Source organism: Trachymyrmex cornetzi, unplaced genomic scaffold (assembly GCF_001594075.2).
Source record: "Trachymyrmex cornetzi isolate Tcor2-1 unplaced genomic scaffold, Tcor1.1 scaffold147, whole genome shotgun sequence".
Lineage (NCBI taxonomy): Eukaryota > Metazoa > Arthropoda > Insecta > Hymenoptera > Formicidae > Trachymyrmex > Trachymyrmex cornetzi.
The window spans coordinates 6,140,121-6,161,308 of NW_017296059.1; the positions used below are offsets into that span (position 1 = coordinate 6,140,121).

General features: G+C 36.7%; 4 protein-coding genes and 1 long non-coding RNA gene across 6 annotated transcripts; 2 read left to right on the forward strand and 3 right to left on the reverse strand.

Moving 5' to 3' along the window:
• LOC108757780 (replication protein A 70 kDa DNA-binding subunit) lies at window positions 1-1,578 on the reverse strand. Its single transcript, XM_018502347.1, has 5 exons — window positions 1,339-1,578; window positions 1,231-1,278; window positions 564-775; window positions 344-492; window positions 1-241 (listed from the first exon to the last, which is right to left on the reverse strand). Exons 1-4 carry the CDS (start codon window positions 1,366-1,368, stop codon window positions 396-398), a joined length of 387 nt encoding a protein of 128 aa, XP_018357849.1. The 5' UTR covers window positions 1,369-1,578; the 3' UTR covers window positions 1-241; window positions 344-395.
• A 3,537-nt stretch (window positions 1,579-5,115) lies between these two features.
• Window positions 5,116-14,424, reverse strand: LOC108757779 (uncharacterized). The gene is made up of 9 exons (XM_018502346.1): window positions 13,872-14,424; window positions 13,279-13,785; window positions 12,140-12,683; window positions 11,040-11,517; window positions 9,479-9,595; window positions 8,518-8,607; window positions 8,229-8,453; window positions 7,683-7,854; window positions 5,116-5,995 (listed from the first exon to the last, which is right to left on the reverse strand). Exons 2-9 carry the CDS (start codon window positions 13,358-13,360, stop codon window positions 5,835-5,837), a joined length of 1,869 nt encoding a protein of 622 aa, XP_018357848.1. The 5' UTR covers window positions 13,361-13,785; window positions 13,872-14,424; the 3' UTR covers window positions 5,116-5,834.
• LOC108757781 (uncharacterized) lies at window positions 5,969-8,424 on the forward strand. Its single transcript, XR_001939921.1, has 3 exons — window positions 5,969-6,044; window positions 6,786-6,970; window positions 8,369-8,424. It is a non-coding gene; the product is annotated as an uncharacterized LOC108757781 (long non-coding RNA).
• Window positions 14,425-14,483: 59 nt separating the features above from the next.
• Window positions 14,484-18,556, reverse strand: LOC108757605 (cactin, spliceosome C complex subunit). Of its 2 annotated transcripts, none has more exons than XM_018502064.1 (6): window positions 18,199-18,556; window positions 16,865-17,709; window positions 16,404-16,580; window positions 15,863-16,064; window positions 15,275-15,773; window positions 14,484-14,715 (listed from the first exon to the last, which is right to left on the reverse strand). In XM_018502064.1, the coding sequence occupies exons 1-6, from the start codon at window positions 18,441-18,443 to the stop codon at window positions 14,527-14,529; spliced, it is 2,157 nt and encodes a 718-aa protein (XP_018357566.1). In that variant the 5' UTR covers window positions 18,444-18,556; the 3' UTR covers window positions 14,484-14,526. The 2 variants fall into 2 exon arrangements, with proteins under 2 accessions (XP_018357566.1, XP_018357567.1); XM_018502065.1 differs by lacking the exon at window positions 18,199-18,556 and adding an exon at window positions 18,002-18,050.
• A 282-nt stretch (window positions 18,557-18,838) lies between these two features.
• Cks30A (Cyclin-dependent kinase subunit 30A) lies at window positions 18,839-20,964 on the forward strand. The gene is made up of 3 exons (XM_018502066.1): window positions 18,839-19,066; window positions 20,320-20,447; window positions 20,675-20,964. The coding sequence occupies exons 1-3, from the start codon at window positions 19,011-19,013 to the stop codon at window positions 20,740-20,742; spliced, it is 252 nt and encodes an 83-aa protein (XP_018357568.1). The 5' UTR covers window positions 18,839-19,010; the 3' UTR covers window positions 20,743-20,964.
• Window positions 20,965-21,188: the final 224 nt, after the last annotated feature.

Below are 21,188 nucleotides of genomic sequence, written 5' to 3' on the forward strand. Positions count from 1 at the left end.
GAAATACGTCTGTTTTCTATACTTGAATTAGCATAAAATTTCAAATAAGTTATATTTAATGTTTGGCTAAGGAAAGAAAGTTTTAATGTAGAGTTGAATGCAAGAATAAAAAACAGATCCATAGTTTACATAGAACTCTCTCTCTCTCACTTGTTTTGGTAAGGGCTTAATGCTGCGATTGGCATAGTGTATATGTCAGAAGAGGCTTGATTATTTGAAGTACCATTTCTGGTTGAACCATCTATAAATAACAAAAATTTTGTTACATACCAAAGTATTACAAATCCAAATTAATTGATAATTTATTCTAAATACAGTTGACACACATCAACAATATACTTACTTTGGTAATGTGCAGTTGTGGCCTTAGATGTAGACGTAGACGTAGATTCAAGCTATGGCTTCATTTCTATATTAGTCGGATTACCTATTTTGTTTCCGACTTGATCGCCAGAAACCAATACTTCCATATCCAATATCAACATAACGCGTCTAATAGAATAAAATTTGATGCTTGAATTATTTATATACTTAAATGTATAAATAAGAAGATGAAATAGTACTTGTATTCGCCGTTGTTGTACACTGAGCTCATGAAATACTTAGTTATTTCGCAGATCGCATAATCATTCAAAATATTCTTTGTGATCAGATCGTTCAATTGAGCGGACAACATTGTAAATGAGTTTAACTTCTGTCCATCAGATATCAGCAATCTGAATCGATCATTACCAGAACCATCTTTATTTGCATTTCTTGGCAGTTTCTTGTAACTCTGCAAAATTACGCACATTATTTAAAACTCTATTTCCTAAAAAGCTACAAGACAGAATCCTTGCTATAAAAGTACTGCGAAAGAGCTTAACCTTTTGTACATACGACTTGGTCAATCATATCCTATACATTTCTTTTCTTCGAAATATATGTATAGAATTAATTTTTTTTTAAACAACGAAAATTAACCCAGAATACAAATGACCCGTCACACATAATAAAAGTTAATGTTTGACAATAAAAATGAGTTTAACATAACAGACTCATGACACATGTCACATCAAAGTATGACAAACTTTATATTTTTCAATTTATAATCCAAATAAAAGCAACAGGAGCAGCGTCACTTCCCTAACCTGGATGTTGCTAGGAATAAAAGTCATGTTTTCAAAATAAACAATTTCGATTCGCAAAGATATAACTGATCAGATTCTGTCAAATTATTTCCGCACTCACCAATACTTGAAGAACTGGGTTAGGGACATCTATGTCTCGCATGATTTTCTGAAACAATAAAGTCTTAATGTTAAACAGCGCAATATATAGAAACTTCGAAAGACTTACCTCCAATGCTCCTTCCGTTAAATTGTACATGATTGCGGTTTATTATTATCAGCACGGCCGTAAGAGTCTATCAATTTCTTATCGAAACAGAGAGCTTTCGCAAAAAAGTTCCAAATCTTGACGATCACGCACAATAACGCTTGCCTCTCCTCGCTACGTTTTACTACGTTCTAGCATGTTCTAGTCCGTTGTTCTACTGTTTCCCGCCGAATAGATGACTTTGGCTGCGTTCAATGATGCGAGTCGGGAACTATGCCCATACAGTAAAGTCACTAGATTAACAAAGTACCGCGATGAGAAAATTCACTGTTGGTGCGGTTCACTTGGCGCTACAAACGCTTCGAAAGGGAGGGCTCCGATTGCACATATCGCATATTGCACACATGTATCGCTGATTGGCCAATTTAAAAATAAAATAATCTCATTGGCAAAACAGTAAAAAATTACTAGGCACCAGTTGATATGAGTGGTGTGTACAATCAGAACTGTAGGAAAACGGGATCCTCCCGTAGCATTAGGCGTCGTCTACAATACACGGAGTAAGAAGTAAGAGTAAGACCAATCACAGTCGAATGTGAGAAGAATAATCGACTGTGATTGGTCAATTTCTTACTCTTACTTCTTACTCCGTGTATTGTAGACGGGCCTTTAAGTGGACCGTAGCCTGTATTAAACTGGTTCTACATTAGTCGCATCGCAGCATTGCAAGCGTTGCTGTCCAATAAACATCAAGCCAGTTCGACTCTGATTGGACCGCAACGCTTGCGACACACTTGCGATGCTGCGCTGCGATTATTGTAGAACCAGCTTTGGAGGCCTAGGGTGCGTTCCGTTTCTCACATGATGCGCATAATGCATCGTTTATCCTTGTTGCTCACCAAATGTTAAACAAGGACAATGGATGCATCATGCACATTATGCGCGATACGGAACGCACCTAATGTAGTGCGACGAAGACAGAGCGAGTCGGCTGGCTTCTGCTACCAGAATCACACGTACACGAGCTTGTACTTGAGTGTGTGCTACCGGTTGCGCCAGGCCGCCGACCGATGGCGCTAATCACGATGTCGTAAACCATAACAGAATTGGCATCTCTGCCTCTGCTCCCTGAGGAGGTTATTCATTGGATCTAAGCTAGATCTGTTAGATTTGCATGGTACGGTGATTCTATACTGGATTCGGAAAACCAATTAAGGGAAAACTGCAAGAAGAAGTGTAAATAACTTTTGATTTCATAGTGTTAAACATGTCGAGTTTCGTGCCAACAAAAGAGTATTTGCGGAGAATTTTACTGCACTTCTTTATTCAAAAAAAATCTACAACTGAAGCACACAGAATTATTGTTGAGACTTACGGCGACCATGCTCTGTCGGAAACAACATGTAGAGATTGGTTTAGACGCTTCAAAAGTAATGATTTTGATGTTGAAGATGAAGAATGCTCTGGCACACCGAAAAAGTTTGAAGACGAAGAATTGGAGGCATTACTGCATGAAGACTCATGTCAGACGCTAGATGAACTTGCAGAATCATTAAGAGTTGATCATACAATAGTTTCGAAACGTTTGAAATTATTAGGAATGATCCAAAAGCAAGGACATTGGATACCGTACGAATTGAAGCCGAGAGACGTCGAACGGCGTCTTTTCACGTGTGAACAGCTGCTTCAACGGCAGAAAAGGAAAAGGTTTTTGTATCGTATCGTGACTGGCGATGAAAAGTGGATATACTACGATAACCCTAAGCGTAGACGATCGTGTGGTAAGTCCGGCCATGCATCAACATCGTCGGCAAAGCCGAATATCCATAATTCGAAGCTTCTGCTCTGCATTTGGTGGGATCAGCTGGGTGTAGTTTATTATGAGCTGCTCAAACCGAACGAAACCATTACGGAAGCTCGCTATCGACTACAATTGACGCGTTTGAGCCGAGCATTGAAGGAAAAACGACCGCTATATGAGCAGAGACACGACAAAGTGATATTGCAACATGACAACACACGGTCACATGTTGCACAATCGGTGAAAACCTACTTGGAAACGCTTCAATGGGAAGTCCTATCCCACCCACCGTATTCATCAGACATTGCCCCTTCCGATTATCACCTATTCCAATCGATGGAACATGGGCTGGCTGAGCAGCACTTTCATTCTTATGATGATGTCAAAAAATGGGTCGACTCTTGGATAGCTTCAAAAGACGTATCGTTTTTCCGACGTGGAATTCAAATGCTGCCCGAAAGATGGAAAAAAGTAGTGGCTAGCGGTGGACAATACTTTCAGTGACATGTTTTTTACGACTTTTTTTTAAAATAAAGCATTATTTTTTACAAAAAATCAGTGAGAACTTATTCAAGGTCCCAATAAAATTCTTCAATATGATTGGTCTTGCCCTTAGTTTCTCATTGGAGCTAAGCCTATGTCTTTGATTTTAAGTAGCCTGGCTCCCCATGGGGCACATTTTTCGGAAACGGAAATTATTCGTACTGTTGACAGAAAGGCACCCCGAGTGCCAAAAAGTACAAGCAATGCAAACAGACCTTATAAATATCATATTAGGTGCATTCAGTACTACAACCGCTCAGTGAGCTCTTGGATCTGATTGGCATATTCCGATAGATCTAAAAATATAGACCAAACAGATACAAGAGCTCACTGAGCGCTCAGTCGGCTCAGTGAGTGGTCGTAGTACCTACTGAATGCACCCATTGGGTGCATCCAATATATTTACATTTTAATGGCCTAAGGTTTGTTCGCGTCGCATGCTCCAATATACTCCTACTATAGCTCCTACTCACTCTACCAAGCGCGTTGGAGTGAGTAGAAGCTATAGTAGGAGTATATTGGAACATATTGGAGCATACGACGCGAACAAACCCCTAGTTTACAACCAGGGTTTGCTCCGAGTCGGAATGCAAGAACCAACCAACTGCAGTTGAGTATTTCCCTGTTACAGTCGAATGACAAGGGAATGCTCGACTGCAGTTGGTTGGATCTTACATTCCGACTCGGATCGAACCCTGAGTATAAACGAGGCCAATATTTTATTTAGGGCCATTTTCACCAAGCTCAGTTAACTTAACCAGCCTAGTAACTACAATGAAATAGAAAGAGATAGAAATAGTTCTATCTCTTTCTATTTCATTACAGTTACTAGGCTGGTTAAGTAAACCGACGATGGTGAAAGTGGCCCTTATTATCTCCACACAATACTTTTTCTTTACCATTATGGTGCAGCCATAATAAAAGGAATAAGGAATTAGGAATAAAGATTTTAACCTATCAGATATTGGATACACCGGAATATACGGTTCCTGATAGATTGGAATCTTTATTCCTTATTCCTTCTATTGTGGCCGCACCATTACTAACAAAAATAAGAGAAAGACAGATTTTTAAATCTTGCTGTTGGCTATTCTGGTGATGAAGTTAATCGACGAATAAGCTTAAACTGGCGTTGGTGAAACTAGCCCTATACCTTCAGATTTCTTCCTATCTCAGCTTGCGTGTACGAGATTAATCAAATGAAATTTTGGAACGCGATTCAAATGACGCTTGCGTACTTACCAGAATGTTCTTCCATCAGCAGCGGAATACTTTAAACGTTTATAAAGTATTTACAATTACGCTTACGCAATTGTAGAATAGGTTTTAAACCCAATTAAGGGTGCCGTGTAAACGTAGTTTCAATTTGCAATACTTTTATTAGCAAATTGAGACTGAATGAACTGAAAAAAGCAATATCAGATAGCTGTAATAATACATTTTGTAAATTCCTCCTTTAAATGGACTTTATTTTATAAAACTCATTCGAATCAATTACAAAGACATTATTACGAATTATCGCTCGAAACGTTGAGTTTTTTGTTCAAATATTTATTCCTTGTAGCTGAATTCTTTGTACTTTTCATCTTTGCCTTTTCTCTCTAGATTGTCTAATTGTATTTCGTTTTAGGTACAAAATGTAGAATATAACATAACTACAAAGAACACATCTAGGATCAATATTGACGAGATGATCCGCGAACCGAAATAATGATAACTCCGGGACACGTATATACAGTAAATTATTAATTAATTTGCGTAATTAATTAAACTTAAATTGTGTTATAATTATGCACTGATTCGTAACATCTAACAACATTCGTGCGTTTATGCAAAGTGCACGACAGGTGCAATAGTCTTTGATTTTATTATCACTCACTTTTACAATCCAATTAAGTGCTTCCTCAAAACAGAAAATCGAATTATATTATCAATAATACGTCATCCGTAATTAATAAAAACCTAAATAGGAGCGAGTTTTAAAAGTAAAGTTTTAAGCGAGTTTTAAGTTGTAAGTAAAAAAACTTAAAAATCTCCACATGAACGCTATGTTACAGAAGTCGATATTATTTATAATATCCATGTAAAAACACAGATCACTTCTAAAAATATAAGCGGTACTTGATTAATATAATATATTCTGACGTTAAGGTGAGAGAGAACTGGTAGATTCTTAACGATTCCCTTTGCAGCTTTTCTCATGAATGTTCACACGATCGGGATTAAAGGTTCTTCCGCAATGTTTGCAGGGTATCAGTTGGCTCAGATGTGTCATCCAGTTGGCCTCGACTGTTGCTGCCTGGTCAACCATCATATTTCCGGTGCTGGGATCCTCTGCGAACAATGAAGTCATCATTGCCGACTGTATTGTACCTTGAAAAGTGTAGGCAAAGTTTTAAGGAGACGTTCGATTCCTAAATCGATTTGTCTGTTGCCTCAATCGACAATCCTACTACTGTTTGTTTGTCGAAGTAAATCCCTTCTATACAAACTAAAAATAACAACATCAATATTATAATTTTGCACTCAACAATATTATATAATGTAATAAACACATAATTATAAATTATATAAAGTTACTTTGGTGATTGCGAAATTATAACTTGTTATCTTAGCAAACACAACATGCAAGGCTGTATTTCGATATTCACTGCCAGTGCTGAAAATCTATAATGCACATAATGTGTGCTATAGATTTTCAGTACTGGCAGCGAATATTGGAACGCAGTCTAACATTAACATAATTGGTAATTGTAATTTCCCTCTTAACAATAACTGTAATATAACAACAATTGCTTTGTTGAATGGGAATTAGAACTAACAGTTAAGTTAATGTTAGTTGGTGTTTGCTGGGATGTTATTTTTAACTGGTATCGAATGAACTTACATTTATTTTTATCAATGTAGATTAACTTTAATCTCGATTTAATTTACTTTTTACTCTTTTCTAGTTTTAAGGATTAGAAAAAGATCTCAAAATTAAACCTAGATGAAAGTTAATCTATATAGATAAAAATGGACATTTTAGTTATAAGATTTTATAAACGCAAGTTACCGCTAATATATATGTGGCATCGTTTAAATTTAAATTTTTACTTTTAAATAATATTTTTTATTCCTACAGGAAAATCAAGAGACGTGGGTGACAAAAAATTTTCGTCGCATTCTGTCAAGCGATTATCGATTCGTAAGCGAAACTCCCGATCAAGAATACATCTGCGACGCATGTATAATTAATCAGGACTACACCCACTTCCATTCCATGGCGGGAACATGACGAACATTACTTCATGTTTCATACATACACATGTAATCGCTTTAACCTGATTAATTCACTTCGTAGTACTCTTGACCGTGACAACGAATTCAGAATGAACTTCATGAGTGACAAATATGCGCGAAAGGACAAATACAAGCTTCGAAAAAATCTATTCTGATCGTTATGCATTATTTTATGAGATTATATCTTTGTGCTAGACAAAGAGAAAGTGCGGAGAAAGAGAATAAAATTTATCAATATATTTATTAATATAGATTTTTATATTATTTCAGACTGTATAAAAATCTAAAAAAAATCTTGCATACTTGTGAAAGTTTTAACAACGAATTTTTACTATCATAAACTTGGATTATATTTTACTCATCTCTCTTTCACAAATTTAAATTTATCAGAATTCACAATCAAAATATTAACTTTAAAGTCCTTTAAAGTCCAAGTTTGCTGACGAAGTGTTAAAAGATAGAAATTGCAATCATAACTTTAACATAACTTCAGGATATTAAACTTTTTTTAAGTTATTGTAAATACCTTTCAATAATTTTTTTGTCATTGTATTTCCGTGTAACTTTTCTTGAGTTTGCTTTGGGCGCTCATGCGTTGTAAGCACTATCTTTATCGCTTATTTATACACGCGAAAGAAAGATAGAATGACCAACTTATGAACGCTTAAAGCAAATGCAGGGCTAGGCATTATAAAGCAAATGCAGGGCAAGTATTATGCAAATGAGAACATTGACTTACGTATGTATATAATTTCAGGTTTTTGCGGCTCCTTTCTTTTTCGAGCCGGCGATAGCTTATCATTTTCGGCATGCCACTTCTTCAAGCACTGGGGTTCGTGAATAGCAATACTAGACGATCCGAAATCTCGACCACAGATATAACATGTAACTGTTTTCTTTTGCGACAAATTCTAAAATCAAGCAGTTTAAACGTGTCTCCTTATTTTTCTTATTATTGCTGAACATTCCATTTAATTGTTTTTTTTATTCTAAAATAGTTTATATTAATTATAATAAACTGTTTTATCTCACACATGACACAATTCAATGTCGCGTAAAATAAGACAGTTTTTATTTCAAAAACAAAGAACGTTTATATATATATATAGAGAGAGAGAGAGAGAGAGAGAGAGAGAGAGAGAAATTTAGAAATATTTATTCTAAATGTCAGAGAATATTAAAAAAGCTCACTGCAAAGGGAAAACATTTATTCGCACGAAAGATGTGTAGAGATACGAGTTGATTCAAAGATAAAAGCATGTACGTTTTCCATTTTTTAGCTCACCGGATACATTGACTGTGAACTTCCCTGTCCACTAATGGCTGATTTTTGCCTGTAAAGAGCTGGATCTTCCTGTTGGCTGGTATCATTCTGGGCTTGCCCTCGCCTATTGCATTGAGGCTCATGAATCTTTATGCTTCTAGTACCAAATCTTCGCCCACAAACACTACAAGGAACGGTAGGCGGTGCATTACGCCCATTCGCTGGAGTGGCCAGTCGTTCATTATTCTAGAAGAATAAATGATATTTGGGGAAAGTAGAATGTCCTGAAATCGCTGAATGTATTTAATACCTTAGGCGTGGCTTTGCAGCTTCTCTCATGAACTGGTAATCGTTCAGGCAAAAACGTCCTCCCACACTTTGCACACGGAATTAATTGCTCCTACAAAAATGCAGGTTCTTGTATTTTTATTTAATTATACAGACAAATGTGTATGTATATCTCTACTGGCATTTAATTGTATACGAAAGTGTCATCATGTGTTCTATAAAGAAGATTAATAAGAAATTAATACACTGATCAAAACAATGAAATAATTAATAAAATGCAAAATGATCTGAAAAAATTATTCGTTAAAGAAAACATTTTTTTTTATCTTCGAATCGACGTTTGCAAATGTTGGCAGTTGAATCACTGGTAATTACAGAGCATTAAAATCACTAATTTATCATTCGGTATATGACGAACAATTTTTTCTAATTTTTTACGCAAATGATAGTTAATCGTCAAAGACCCTCCCTGCACGACACGCAATTCTTATTTGGTATGCGCTCGTGCGAGTCGTATGCATATGAGATGTTAAAGAGCAATCTTTAATATTCGATGTTAGAATCACGCACTCGTGAACAGCACGAAATCTTCGTAGACCGCGCACGCGATACATATTATTAAATTATTATGTCTGGTAATTCGATTCTAATAATAAAGCCATGACGAATCTTTCAAGATTTAAATTGGAATTTATTAATTTTCTTTAATTTCTAAGGCAAGGTGTTCAATTTTATAAATTCTTTTTGCATTTGCTTCTAATTTACCGGGCACATTTTCCGGGCGCTCCTAGAGCTCGGTATGTGCATCCTATAATTGATTCTTGCATCATCGATGAATAAGGACTGCATCATCGTCCGATAAAATTAACGAAGCGCGAACAATATTCTCTCAGACGGAAACGACGCATCTCGTAAGAATAACTACTCCGTCGTATATTTCGTTAACGTTGCATCGTTAATTAGAATTATAACGGAGAATCTACCTGACTCTGCTCCCATGCAGCTGCGTTCCAATCGTTGTGCTCGATGCCAACCTCAGGTTTTTGCGGTCTGGGCCGTCTCTGAGATGGAGGCAGCAAATTATTCTCGCGCTCCCATTTCTGTAATAAAGATATTCGCTTGGATAAATATAGTAGAGAATTATTAAATAAATATATAGGTATGATGTTCTAGTATATAATAATTTATGAAACTAAAGTAATAAAACAATAATAATTTTTTACGAATAAACAGATCAGTCAATTTTATTATTATTAAAAAAATTTTAAAGAGATAAAATTCTTTTTTTAATAAGAAACAATTCCAACAATTTATATGCAACTTTCTATAATATACACATGTAAAAAACGGTTTTGCTGAAGTATCTATAAATTTAGCTACACATTTGAAATAATTATATTACTACCAAAAATTAAAATAAAGAAAGAGCTACGAACCTAATTGCTAATGTTTAACGAATCTTATAGTACATCAAATATATATATATATGAACTAATAACCAAAATAATTATACAGAACACTCGTTGGTTGCTAGAATATAAAATTTTTATGCATTATTTCGTCATGTTTGAATTTTTTTACATAATTCTTTTGATTGTCCAATAAAAATATTTTTTTAGATTTATATCTAGATCAATTTGTAGATATTTCAGTAATCATTATTTCCATGCAACATGCAACTATTGTATCGATTTTATACTCCAGCACATTAGCACTGCTGCGGTGTATAACGTTTGTACCAATGTCTCTTGGTTCAAAGTATATATATATTCGTATAACTAAGGGTGATTGCGTGCATAAATGCGAATTTTACGTATCGATCGCAAAGATCGCGATGTGAAAGCGAGATAAGAATCGCGTAACATCACGTTCGGTAAACTTGTGCGCGCAAATGTAGGATATAGAGTATTCATTAAATAATCCATCGTTACGGGAAAATGCGGTCGGTCGGTCGAAGACACCCTGTCTAAGAGCGTACAAATTACCGCAACCGATTGCTGCGTTATAGTTCTGCTCAACTATGACACATCGGTTACACGCGAATGCATCTGATATCGAGTTTAATAGTACAAGCAACGCAACGTTATATACCACCATCGATCTTGCGAAAGGGCCTTGACTTATTACATGCGCGCTATCATTGCAGAGCTATTATGTTATGAACCTTCTGTTACTTCCGCGATGAAATGGGAAGAGAAATTTATCGGCGACTCTACGGCCTCTTCAAAATGTCAGTCGCGTGCTGCCCTAATTTTAAGCTTTATCTATTTTAAGGCTTAAAATATGTAAAAGCTTTTACGATGAAAAGTGATTCGAAGTAAAAGATAGAGCTTAGTAAACACCAACTAACAATAAGATTGTATCAATATGTAATTTCTTCAATAATATAAACATTATATAACATGTTGCATGTAACAATCACATTGTTGAATCGAATATTGTAACATTGAGGGTATTTACTGGGATCGCGTACTACGTTATAACAGTAATTATATTAATTATTGTGTTTTAGGATATTGCGATAATGTCGAAGTCATCCTTTACCTCCATGCACTTAGGCTCGTGTATAGGAAAGCTGACAGTGCCGAATTCCCGACCGCACACGTAGCACGTGACACTCCTGGGACCTCGTTTCATCGGCGCGGACAACGATCTGCTTTGCTGGTTCGAGACCTGAGAAGGATGATTCTGGGGAATGGTCGGGTTCTCGGCCTCGTCCAGTTTATTCCTGTTCCGGTCGCTACGAAAGTTCAACGCCACCGGCTTCTGAATGGACTTTGGTACCGACGGCACCGTAGGCTTCGATTTCGTCATCGGCGATGGGATATCCTTGATTTTGGACTGACTGCCCTTAGGATGACTGTGGAATCTCTCCGGTTGATCTGGACGCCCGCAAGTCTTGCAAGGCTCTGGCGCACTTTTTGTTGTCTTTGAGGCAGAGGTGAATATTTCCAGATCATTTGATAGACCGGTCCGCGAGTTCTTCTTCTTCACCATCGATAGCACTTTAGGAGGACTGTTTCTAATCGCATGAATAGAATTTGTAAATATTAAAACATGATTGTTTAAAAGCGAACAGAATAAGTAATCATGATGAGGTGTAATTATATTTTTCAAAGATAAAATATGCAAGACTTTCAAATTTTAATAATCTTCTGATAACTAACAATGGGAGGCTACAAGTAGTATCTATACATACAAACTTTGCTTAACTTTAAATATGTCATAGTTCATAAGAAAGTGACATAGCGCAAAATGTAAGTATTTACAAGAAATTTGAATCGATAGTTTTTCGTCCTTTTTTTATATAATAATTAGATATATATGTATAGTAGAAATTATTTTATAATTATAATATAATTTTTTTTAACGAATATCTTAACGCCTGTAATTATATGAATGATATCGGCGCAATTTAATAAAAAATTTCAAAATGTTCGACGCAAATTTATTGTGAATGCTTGACATTCAGTCGTGTCACTTGCCTATAATGAATTAGTGGGGGGTAAATATTAAAATATATTTAAAGTTAGACAAAATCCGCGTGTATTACTTGGCCCTTCTCTTGTGAATTTAAATGATATTTTTTTATAATTTAAAGGATATTATTAGCTCGATTAATTTACAATCTAATCATCACTGACTTGTTATTGTTATCGTCGAGCCTTCTGATGTCGGAGTTTCGTTTGGACACAAACTCCTGCGTCGCGGTAGGCGATCGAGATATGTCAATTTCTTCCATTAGACCCGCTGCGACCCGCGACTCGTAAATCTGTTCGAAGCTCCGTCGCTGACGACGCACTGGAGCGTCGTGAGACGACCAGGTGGTAGTCGTCGCGATGTTGACGACGGCGCTCTGGCGTCGTCGTGATGCCGACGGCGGCGACGGTAACAGCAATGATAGCGACGACGATGACGATGATGATGTCGTACCCCCACTGACTGGCTTGCCATTCTGATGGAAACGCGTCATCGAGTCGCAGAGCAATTCCTTACTGAGCAACGACATGTCAAGCTTATTCACGAGCGCAGGGTCCAGCACACTTGGCCTCGTAAGATTCGCCGTTTTCGGCCTCTCTGGCTCCTTCTCGCAGAAAACCTGTACGCGCTTCATTTTTGGCGGCCAGGTGCCGATACGCGCTGCATTTTTTGCCGCTGCCTTCTTGCGGTTTGTCGTCTTAGTTGGATCTATTTAGACGGAGATGATCTGTTGTTGATAGGAAGCATCGACACAGAAACGTAGATTGGTTTTATCTCATTGAAAACCATAATAGCGATTTTAATACACACTTTTTGTTTTTTAAATATCTCAGATTAATACTGTGATTGTTAGAGATAGTTAATTCTCAGTCAATATCAATTAGAAGTAACATCAATGTTATAATTTCGAACACAATGTAACTTTTATGTAACATCCCTTGTATTATATATTTGTCATGTTAAGTACGAAATTAGAACATTAATGTTATGTTACTTTTAGTTGATGTTAATTAATTATCGACTGACTAAATTAATATCTAATTGCTAAGATTACTGAAAAAATTATTGAAAATTACTAGAAGACTATTTATTATTATTATTTAATTCGTAACACAATAAGATTTTATTTCAAAAATAAGACATTAATTTTCAATGAGTTAACACATTACTACCATACATTTTTAAAAGAATCAGTCACAAAAGAAATCACCTCTTCTGGGGTGATTTGCTTCTGGATCGATGCAATCGTTTGAAAAATGGATTAGAAAAAAATGTCGCTAGCACGAAATACGATGGACATTACCTTTTGAAATATCCAAGTCATCCTTTATTATGAGAAACGTTTTCTGCGACAGAAATTCACATGGCCCTCTCTTCCACTTCATGACGATTTTATCGATATCGGTGATCTTCGCAAATCACGGGTATAAAAGTCTTTCGTGAGTTGCTCGCGTCACGAAGCGAGCATAATCATATTTTCTGCCGACGATAAATCTTCCACGAGTTCACCCCTCAACGTTTTTATATCGATATAAGACACGAAAACAATTAAAGGGATAAAGTTCGTTTCTTAAATTTCATCGTTTAGAAGTGAAACTTCTATCATTCTGTAATCTGTCTTATCAGTGACTTCTCGAAGAACTTTCGTGCCGGAAAGGGAACGTTTCTCGATGCCTACTAAATTCGCTTTATACTTTCTATACAAACGGTCATCGCTTTTCTTCGAACGTATACTTAAGTTATGCGATTGACGTCACAAACGTGTGTTTTTCCGCGTCCGATGAACAGGTGGTATGTCTCGATGCCTGTGCTACAATTCGAACGAATGTTAGAGAAACCCGATTAATTATAATATTAAATGAATGACAACGCCGGAGGTAATTGCGTTACTCGTACCCGGAGGTAATTGCGTCACTCGTACCCGCAATAAATTAAAATGCGGGAACTTCCTTTGTTTTAGAAATCGCACATAGAAATAACACGAATGCGCAAATAACAGCCGTGATCGTCGATACGCAGTCCATTTATTTCACGTTTATTTTTAATTGTGCGTGAGCACAGGCGGAAGCGAAGTTCCCGATGACGCGGCAGCCCTTTGCTACCGAATTGCGCGGCGTACTGCGAGCTCGGCTTCACCTTGCCATTAGCTTCGTACAGCTTTTACCTTTCCATATGTATGTATGAGTGTGCGGTCGACTGTGTGACAGTACACAGGTGGCAGAGGAAAAATCGATCCAACGACCGCCGTTTAAAACACTGACTATACGCCGGGTGTGTGCTGCGTGTTCTCGTCATTACACGGAAGTCGTTCGAAAGCGAACGAGCAAGCGATAAAAGTATGCGCGGTTATAAGTTGCGAAAGCCGTACATTTTATCATAATACACCCACTGCGTATCATAGATCTCTTTTTATTCGCTTTTTTGTATAAATATGATATTAAAAAAAATTATTCGCTATATTGTACAAATAGAACGATGTAATATATATATATATACACACAAGTCTGTACAAGTCTATAAAATTGTAGTTATATAACAATATATACATATGTTAACGACGATATCTATATCTTTTAAAGTGAAACCATAGTTGGAAGATGTTGTTATGGAACTGACATCTAAATCCACGCTTATATGAGTACTCCCATTCTCGATTGACAATTTTGAATGCAATGTCCTCGTAAGGCGGGCCTGCGTGAAATCGTAGGATGGCGAAATCTTTATTGTCAGTGCAGGGTGTCTGAAAATTAAAATCAGAATTAAATAATTTATTTAAAAAATTTATAAATCATCAATGCTAATCTAAAGTCTATAGGCACACAATACATTTTTTCCCGTAGTGGATTGCTTGCCTTTTAATAAATTAGGTATTATATAAAATTGAACTACACAAAACACAGAATTTCTAATTACCATTTTACAATAAGCCATTAGTTATAAATCAGAAGTTAAAAGCTGGAAATTAACGACTATGATTGAACAATTTTCAGCTTTTAACTTCTGATTTATGACTAATGGCTTATTGTAGAAGGCCCATAAAAATTTGTTAAAGCGCAAGCATTCTAAACGGGAAAAAATGCATTATCAAGTGTTGTAGACTGAATACTACAAGTCTATTCCTTTTTGAAGAAAATTCTGAACTAGTATACATTGTGGTGCAATAAGTAAACTAAACCAATATAGTTTGTTTCACACCAACTTACTGTACTAGTATATACAGTTTAGAACTTTATTCGGAGGGGGAAGGGGGGAATCCAACCTCACAATAGTTGTGCCCGAAGAAGATTCAAATATCTTACAAGAAAGTATTCCGGCGTGGTATTTTTATCGATGAGGTCCGGATAGAAAATGTTGAATTTATATCCTTGTACGATCTTCGGCGGCGGATTATCCATGTCGTAATGCGTCTGATTGTATTTATTCCACTCGAAACCTGTGTGCACACGGTTGAAGTAGCGCGGTTTACGCGGTCGGTACTTGTCGGACCACAAGTAGATCTGCGCTTCCAACGATGATTCGACACTGAACTGCGCCTCGTCCGAGCCCATGCCCTTGCGTGCCTCCCGGTGCATGGCCTGCTCCTCAATCGTCAGCACGTTCTGAATTTTTCTGCCAGTGTTGAGGACTTGCTGCCTTGCGTACTCTAATCGCTGATTATCCTCGTCTTCCTGCGTGACGAGTGTGCCCGGCTCGAGCTGCGAGTAAGGTATATAAGTTGGCGAGTAGCCACCAGTTTCGTACTCGCGGAAGGATTCGGACAACAGATCGTCAGCGGCGCTTGTCTCTTCTTGATCATCACTGAAACATGACATGATTATATACATATTTTATCCCTGCAAAGAAGAGATAAAGACTTCCTGAATCGGCATAAGGGAGAGAATACTTACTCAGAATGACTATTTTCATTTTTTTCAACAGCTGTACTGGAAGAAGGTTCATCTTGCCTTACAGTAGACTCGTTCTCCTGTGCTTGCGAGCCTTCGGATTCATTTTCCGTTCTGGCTACACCTTGCTCGGCGATGAGAACCTCCAATTTTTTACGCAAGTTCTCCTGATGTCGATCTCTAAGCCGCGCCCTCGCCATGTGAGCTACGTATTTAATACTTAGTATGAATCACATGTATTATTATTTGTAAAATTTAATAATAGTTATTAGAGATGGCTCATAACATAATATATAAATAAGGAGCATACAGCCACACGCAAGATATTTTTTGTCAAAGTCATATATTTAAAATGACAAATGTAAACGTTTCGGCCAAGTCTTGGCCATCATCAGTACAATAAAAGAATGCCGAAACGTTCACATCTTTAATTTTAAATATATAACTTTGACAAAAAATATCTTGTGTGGCTGTATGCTTCTTCTTATTTATTATTATTTGTAATTTTCAAACACATTTTTAAATTATATCATGTGTGTTTTACCTTTTAACTGAGACAAAAGACTTTCCCAATATCCAATATCAACACCTTCTGGCTTGCCTGTAATTTTTGCTTGAATCTGCAATTGCAAAGCTTCCAATTGCGTTGCAGTTTTACCCTTAAAAATAGCCGTGACATCTTTAGCGACCGACTCGTGGATTCCTTCTCTTCTACCAACAGCTAAAAAAAAATGCAGTATGATGTAAGCAAGAATAATAGGCGAGAAAAAAAATATTAAGTGAAAATCGATTGAGAAATATTCAGTACAAATAAGTGAAGATCATATTCTTTTAAAGCAAGATTTGGTGCTTAATAATATTTTTGTATAAATTTTATAATTTGAGTTTGAACTAGAATTATAGAATTTACATGAAAATTTAGATGTTAAAAACCACCTTGTACCAAATATGGCTTCCTTCACTTATCTGTATTGAAAAAAAAAATACCATAATTATTTCTCTTACCAACTTCATATTCTGTTCGTTCCAATTTTCTGAGTTTGTGCAACTCATCCTCCACGATCACCGTTATGTCATTCCAATAATCTAAATTCTTGCCTCTCTCCAATTCTTTATAAACCTTTATGTCCTCTATAAGATCCTCCAAGTCTTTCACATGCAGACCTCGTAAGTATGTATACGGCTCGTGCATTTCCACTGCATCAACCTCTTCCTCCGCACTTATGTATTTCGCGAGAAGATCGATGGGTTTCGCACGGCCATCCTGAATCCTAATGCGAGATCTCAATCTGGCTTGCTCAAGGTGGAACTGATCTTCCTGCCGAGCCCACTGCTCTAGCTGAGCGGCCTCCTTGCCTCTCTGCAACATCGTCATTTCTTCTTCCCTCTGCTGTCGTTCTAGTTCTCTCTCTTGCCTCCTCTTCTTCACCTTCTCCAGCTCTCTCTTAGTCTCCTCCTGTTTATGTCTGTTACGAATCTCCAATTCTTCTCTGCCTACACCAAGTAGGCCCTCCTTCCCCAACTTTTTCGACCATACAAAAGTAGACAGGATATTGCCATCACCAAATGGATTATCTGTATTTGTATAATGTAAGTAGTCGTTGTCCCAACCCATTCTCTCTTTACGTCTACGTTCCTTGGCTTCCTTCTTCTTCAGGCGACGCAGACGTTTCTCTTCTGGCGTCTCCGTCGCCTTCATCAGTTCCTTCTGTCGTTTACGATCCTCTACTTGCTTCTGCCGTTGCTTCTGAAGTTTCTCCAGTAACTTTGTGGAGTCTGAGGATGAATCCGTAGATGAGCCATCGCTGGATTTGCTCGAATCTGAAGATGTTGATGGTGAAGATGATTCCCTAAATTAAAAATATATACCATATATAGAATTCCTATATATACAATTTCAAAAGATCATGTATATCCAGGGAACAGTTAAATAAATGTTTGCTGCTATTAATTCTTCTAGATTTAGCATGGATCTAAAGGTCTACTTCAATTACAGGCAACAATTACTAAACGCTCGCTCAAATATTCGCGTTGTTCGAAATCTCCAAAAATTTTTGAACTTAAAATGAGATAGATATATATTGTGGAAAAGAGAAAAAACGAAGATGCTAAGTGCACAAAGTGTAAGCAACGCGAACAGACCTAAAGACAGCGACACTTGTCTTCTTGGCCATCAATTAGAAAGCATTCTGGCTGCTTTCCGTTCAGGAGACACAATCGAGACAAGCGTTATTCTTTTTTTTTGTTATTCATTGACTGCTAAAAAGGATAGAACGACTGTTTGTGCCAGCAAATAGGAAGCACCTACGATCTCTAAAATTTGAATTGAAAAGACCCACCTCTTTCGATTCTTACGCTTAGAGGACTTCCGCGATTCGCGACGCGAGCGAGACTCGTCTCTCGATTTTTTATGCTTCTCGCTGGATCTTCTCCTGGAGCGATCGTGTTTCGATTTCGAATCGGTTGCTCCGGATCGGTGCTCCGTGCGATCGCTGGTTCTTCGCGACGCTCGATCTTCACCTCTGTAGTCGTCACGTTCCTTCCTTGATTTATATCCACTGCGATCTCGCGAGTATTTCTCCATCACGAAGAGGAAAAAAAAAGGTAAAAAGATAAATAAATAAATTGAAATAAATCGTCAACCCTGCGACACCTAACCTCACTTTCCTCCCCCGAGGGAGAACCGGAAGAACGTCACAAACGTTTCAGACGCGTGTCATCTTGCCGCGAACGGCGCAGCTGATTCCAGACTACGCGAATCAACGGCGGTGAATAAAACAAAAGAAGGAAAAACGCCGGTCGGATTTATTCTCGTTTTGGATCCATTTATACTTCTTTCGGATTCATTTCTGTCGAGTCGTCAGCGTTTCTCGAGTCGTCAGCGACGAGGCGAAACGTAAAAGTATAAAACGAGGTAGAAGCTCGTGAACGAAATAATCCTTTCTTGACTCGCCGCGTCCCGCGGCCTCCATTCCGCTCGCTCGGTTCGCTCGGTTGGCACATCCGTTGGATCTTTCAAATTAGACAGCGTACGTACGTACGCACGCGATCGAGGGAGGCTTCTCGGAGAGCTTACCGTGTCGTTGGAACGAATCCAGCGTTCTGAATCGGAGTTGTTATCGCTGACGCCGTCGCGGAATCCGAGGACGCGATGCCGCACAACATTTATTATTCCGACAAGTACTACGACGATAAATTCGAGTACAGGTAGGCAATCATTTTACGAGTCCCCCACATGGGGCCTCTTGCCCAAAACGTGAGGCCCCCTGATCGTGCGACATAATGGCGTCTTCTTTTCATACAATTTTTACGCAATTCTGCGTAGGAACGTGGAGCGTCTGCGCGAAATTTCTGCGCCCAATTCGATGTTTTTTCTCTTCCTTGTCACTCAATTCTTTTTTCTTCCATTCGTCTCGCCGGCTTCGGAATCGAAGCGTTTAAAATGGTCGATTCGGAAAGTTACGAGTGCTCGTTCAAGACCGGTTTTTCAATGTTTCATTTCGAATTGGGAAGATTATTCAGCTTAGATTTGTACGAATCTTTGTAGTATTCGCATTTTGCTCTGCAAGATACGCCTCGCGATAATTTTAACGCGAATAATTTCTCGATAGGAGAAAAACAAATGTCGGGAGACATGACGTGCGTAAAAAAAAGACGTAATAATATATAATAGAAAAATTGAAATGATTTTTTTATGCATGCTCGCATTAAAAATTATCTCTCAAAATTTCTTTTCTGTCCAAGCTACATTGCAAGGATCAAATAAAAATTCGATGACGTAACAATTATATAAAATCGTAGAATATGAATTAAATTATATTTTGCGAGAATTATTATTTATATCTGATTTTTAGGGGTAATATATAAAATTGAATGGAAATTTTATCTAATTTTATAATACAATTAAAAAGTAATTTTATAATTTTTATTGGTTTTAGTATTAACCCTCTATTAATTTGAGTTTTTTTTATATAAGTGAAATTTTTTTTTTATTCTCAAATTTATATGAAATAAAGAAAAGTCCTTCAGATTTTTCTTCCTAAAATATCTTGTGAAAAACTATTTTATAATGTAATAGAAATGCTGAAAAATAATCCTTATTTTTCAACATTTTTTGAAAGCTTAAAACAGTAAAAAAACATTACAAATGGAGGGTTAATTATTATTATTAGATATATATTTATAAATGTCTGTGAAAACTTAAAAATCTTTTCACTTCTCAACTAATATACGCTCTGTGATAAAAAAAATTCTACATGTGTTGAAGTATATCTATTACTATATCGAGAAAACAACTTGTTCATTTAATAATTTTTTTTTGTCAAAGGGTGTATATGTATTAGAATTTGAAAAATTATAAATAAGGCAAATAAAATTATTGTATAAATATTTCTTATTTTTGCTTTTTTCATGTATTTGTTATTTCTATTTTCTATTTGTATGTTTTAAATTTTGTATAGGCATGTGGTTTTACCAAAAGAAATGGTGAAGCTGGTGCCGAGAACTCATTTGCTGTCCGAGCAAGAATGGAGAGCTATAGGGATCCAACAAAGTCAAGGATGGGTGCACTATATGATTCATGATCCCGGTACATACTCAGTTTGATCTTAACATTTCCCGCATGAACAAATAGTAATGTATTACATCAATATTATAATTTTCAACTCAACAATAGGAATTACTATAACACATGTTATATACATAACAGTTATATTATTGAGTAAGAAATTATAACATTAATATAATATTTATGTTAGTTTGATTTCTCTGCATGTTGCGTCTTTCGAAGATTTCTAATCGAATAAATTATTTCAGAACCACATATTTTGTTATTCAAGAGGAAAATAACGACGCCTCTAGAGCTGAGAGGGAAAGAGAATTAAACGCAGCGAAGTTGTATCGTCTTGTAAATAACAATTTAGATCATGTTCATATTTATAGTGGAACATATTTACGATCGTATCTCATCACTTCCTGTTTTTCTCTCTCGGTCTCGCTAGCAAAATCATGCGCCATGTAACATCAAATTTGCTTTCTAAAAGCTTGATTGAAAAAGTCGCGAACTAATCTTTAATCAAAATAAAGCGACGAATTTTCAAGAAAATTCCACAAAATAGTATGTCCATGGTCGTTTTATCTTTAATTACTTCGCATTGTCATTCATTAAAAAATGTCAAGCAAGTATGCTGTATATATGTTTATAAAATATATTAGTTTTTAATTCCAGTTTAGCTTTTGTACTTTTCTTTTTGCATTGAAACTCGAAAATAAGAGATACATCGCAATATATTAACTTTGAAACAAAATGAAATGTTCTAGTTTTTTTGTT

Coding starts and splice junctions, on each gene's coding strand:
- LOC108757780 (XM_018502347.1), bottom strand. CDS start 1,368: ATGTACAATTTAACGGAAGGAGCATTGGAG. Junction 1,279..1,338: donor TAACGGAAGGAGCATTGGAG/GTAAGTCTTTCG, acceptor TTATTGTTTCAG/AAAATCATGCGAGACATAGA. Junction 776..1,230: donor ACCCAGTTCTTCAAGTATTG/GTGAGTGCGGAA, acceptor GTAATTTTGCAG/AGTTACAAGAAACTGCCAAG.
- LOC108757779 (XM_018502346.1), bottom strand. CDS start 13,360: ATGAAGTGGAAGAGAGGGCCATGTGAATTTCTGTCGCAGAAAACGTTT. Junction 12,684..13,278: donor TGACTTGGATATTTCAAAAG/GTAATGTCCATC, acceptor CCGTCTAAATAG/ATCCAACTAAGACGACAAAC. Junction 5,996..7,682: donor ACCTGAAATTATATACATAC/GTAAGTCAATGT, acceptor CATTGTTCGCAG/AGGATCCCAGCACCGGAAAT.
- LOC108757605 (XM_018502064.1), bottom strand. CDS start 18,443: ATGGAGAAATACTCGCGAGATCGCAGTGGATATAAATCAAGGAAGGAA. Junction 17,710..18,198: donor AAGCGTAAGAATCGAAAGAG/GTGGGTCTTTTC, acceptor TTTTTAATTTAG/GGAATCATCTTCACCATCAA. Junction 16,065..16,403: donor TCTTTTGTCTCAGTTAAAAG/GTAAAACACACA, acceptor TTAAATACGTAG/CTCACATGGCGAGGGCGCGG.
- Cks30A (XM_018502066.1), top strand. CDS start 19,011: ATGCCGCACAACATTTATTATTCCGACAAGTACTACGACGATAAATTC. Junction 19,067..20,319: donor GACGATAAATTCGAGTACAG/GTAGGCAATCAT, acceptor AATTTTGTATAG/GCATGTGGTTTTACCAAAAG. Junction 20,448..20,674: donor CTATATGATTCATGATCCCG/GTACATACTCAG, acceptor AAATTATTTCAG/AACCACATATTTTGTTATTC.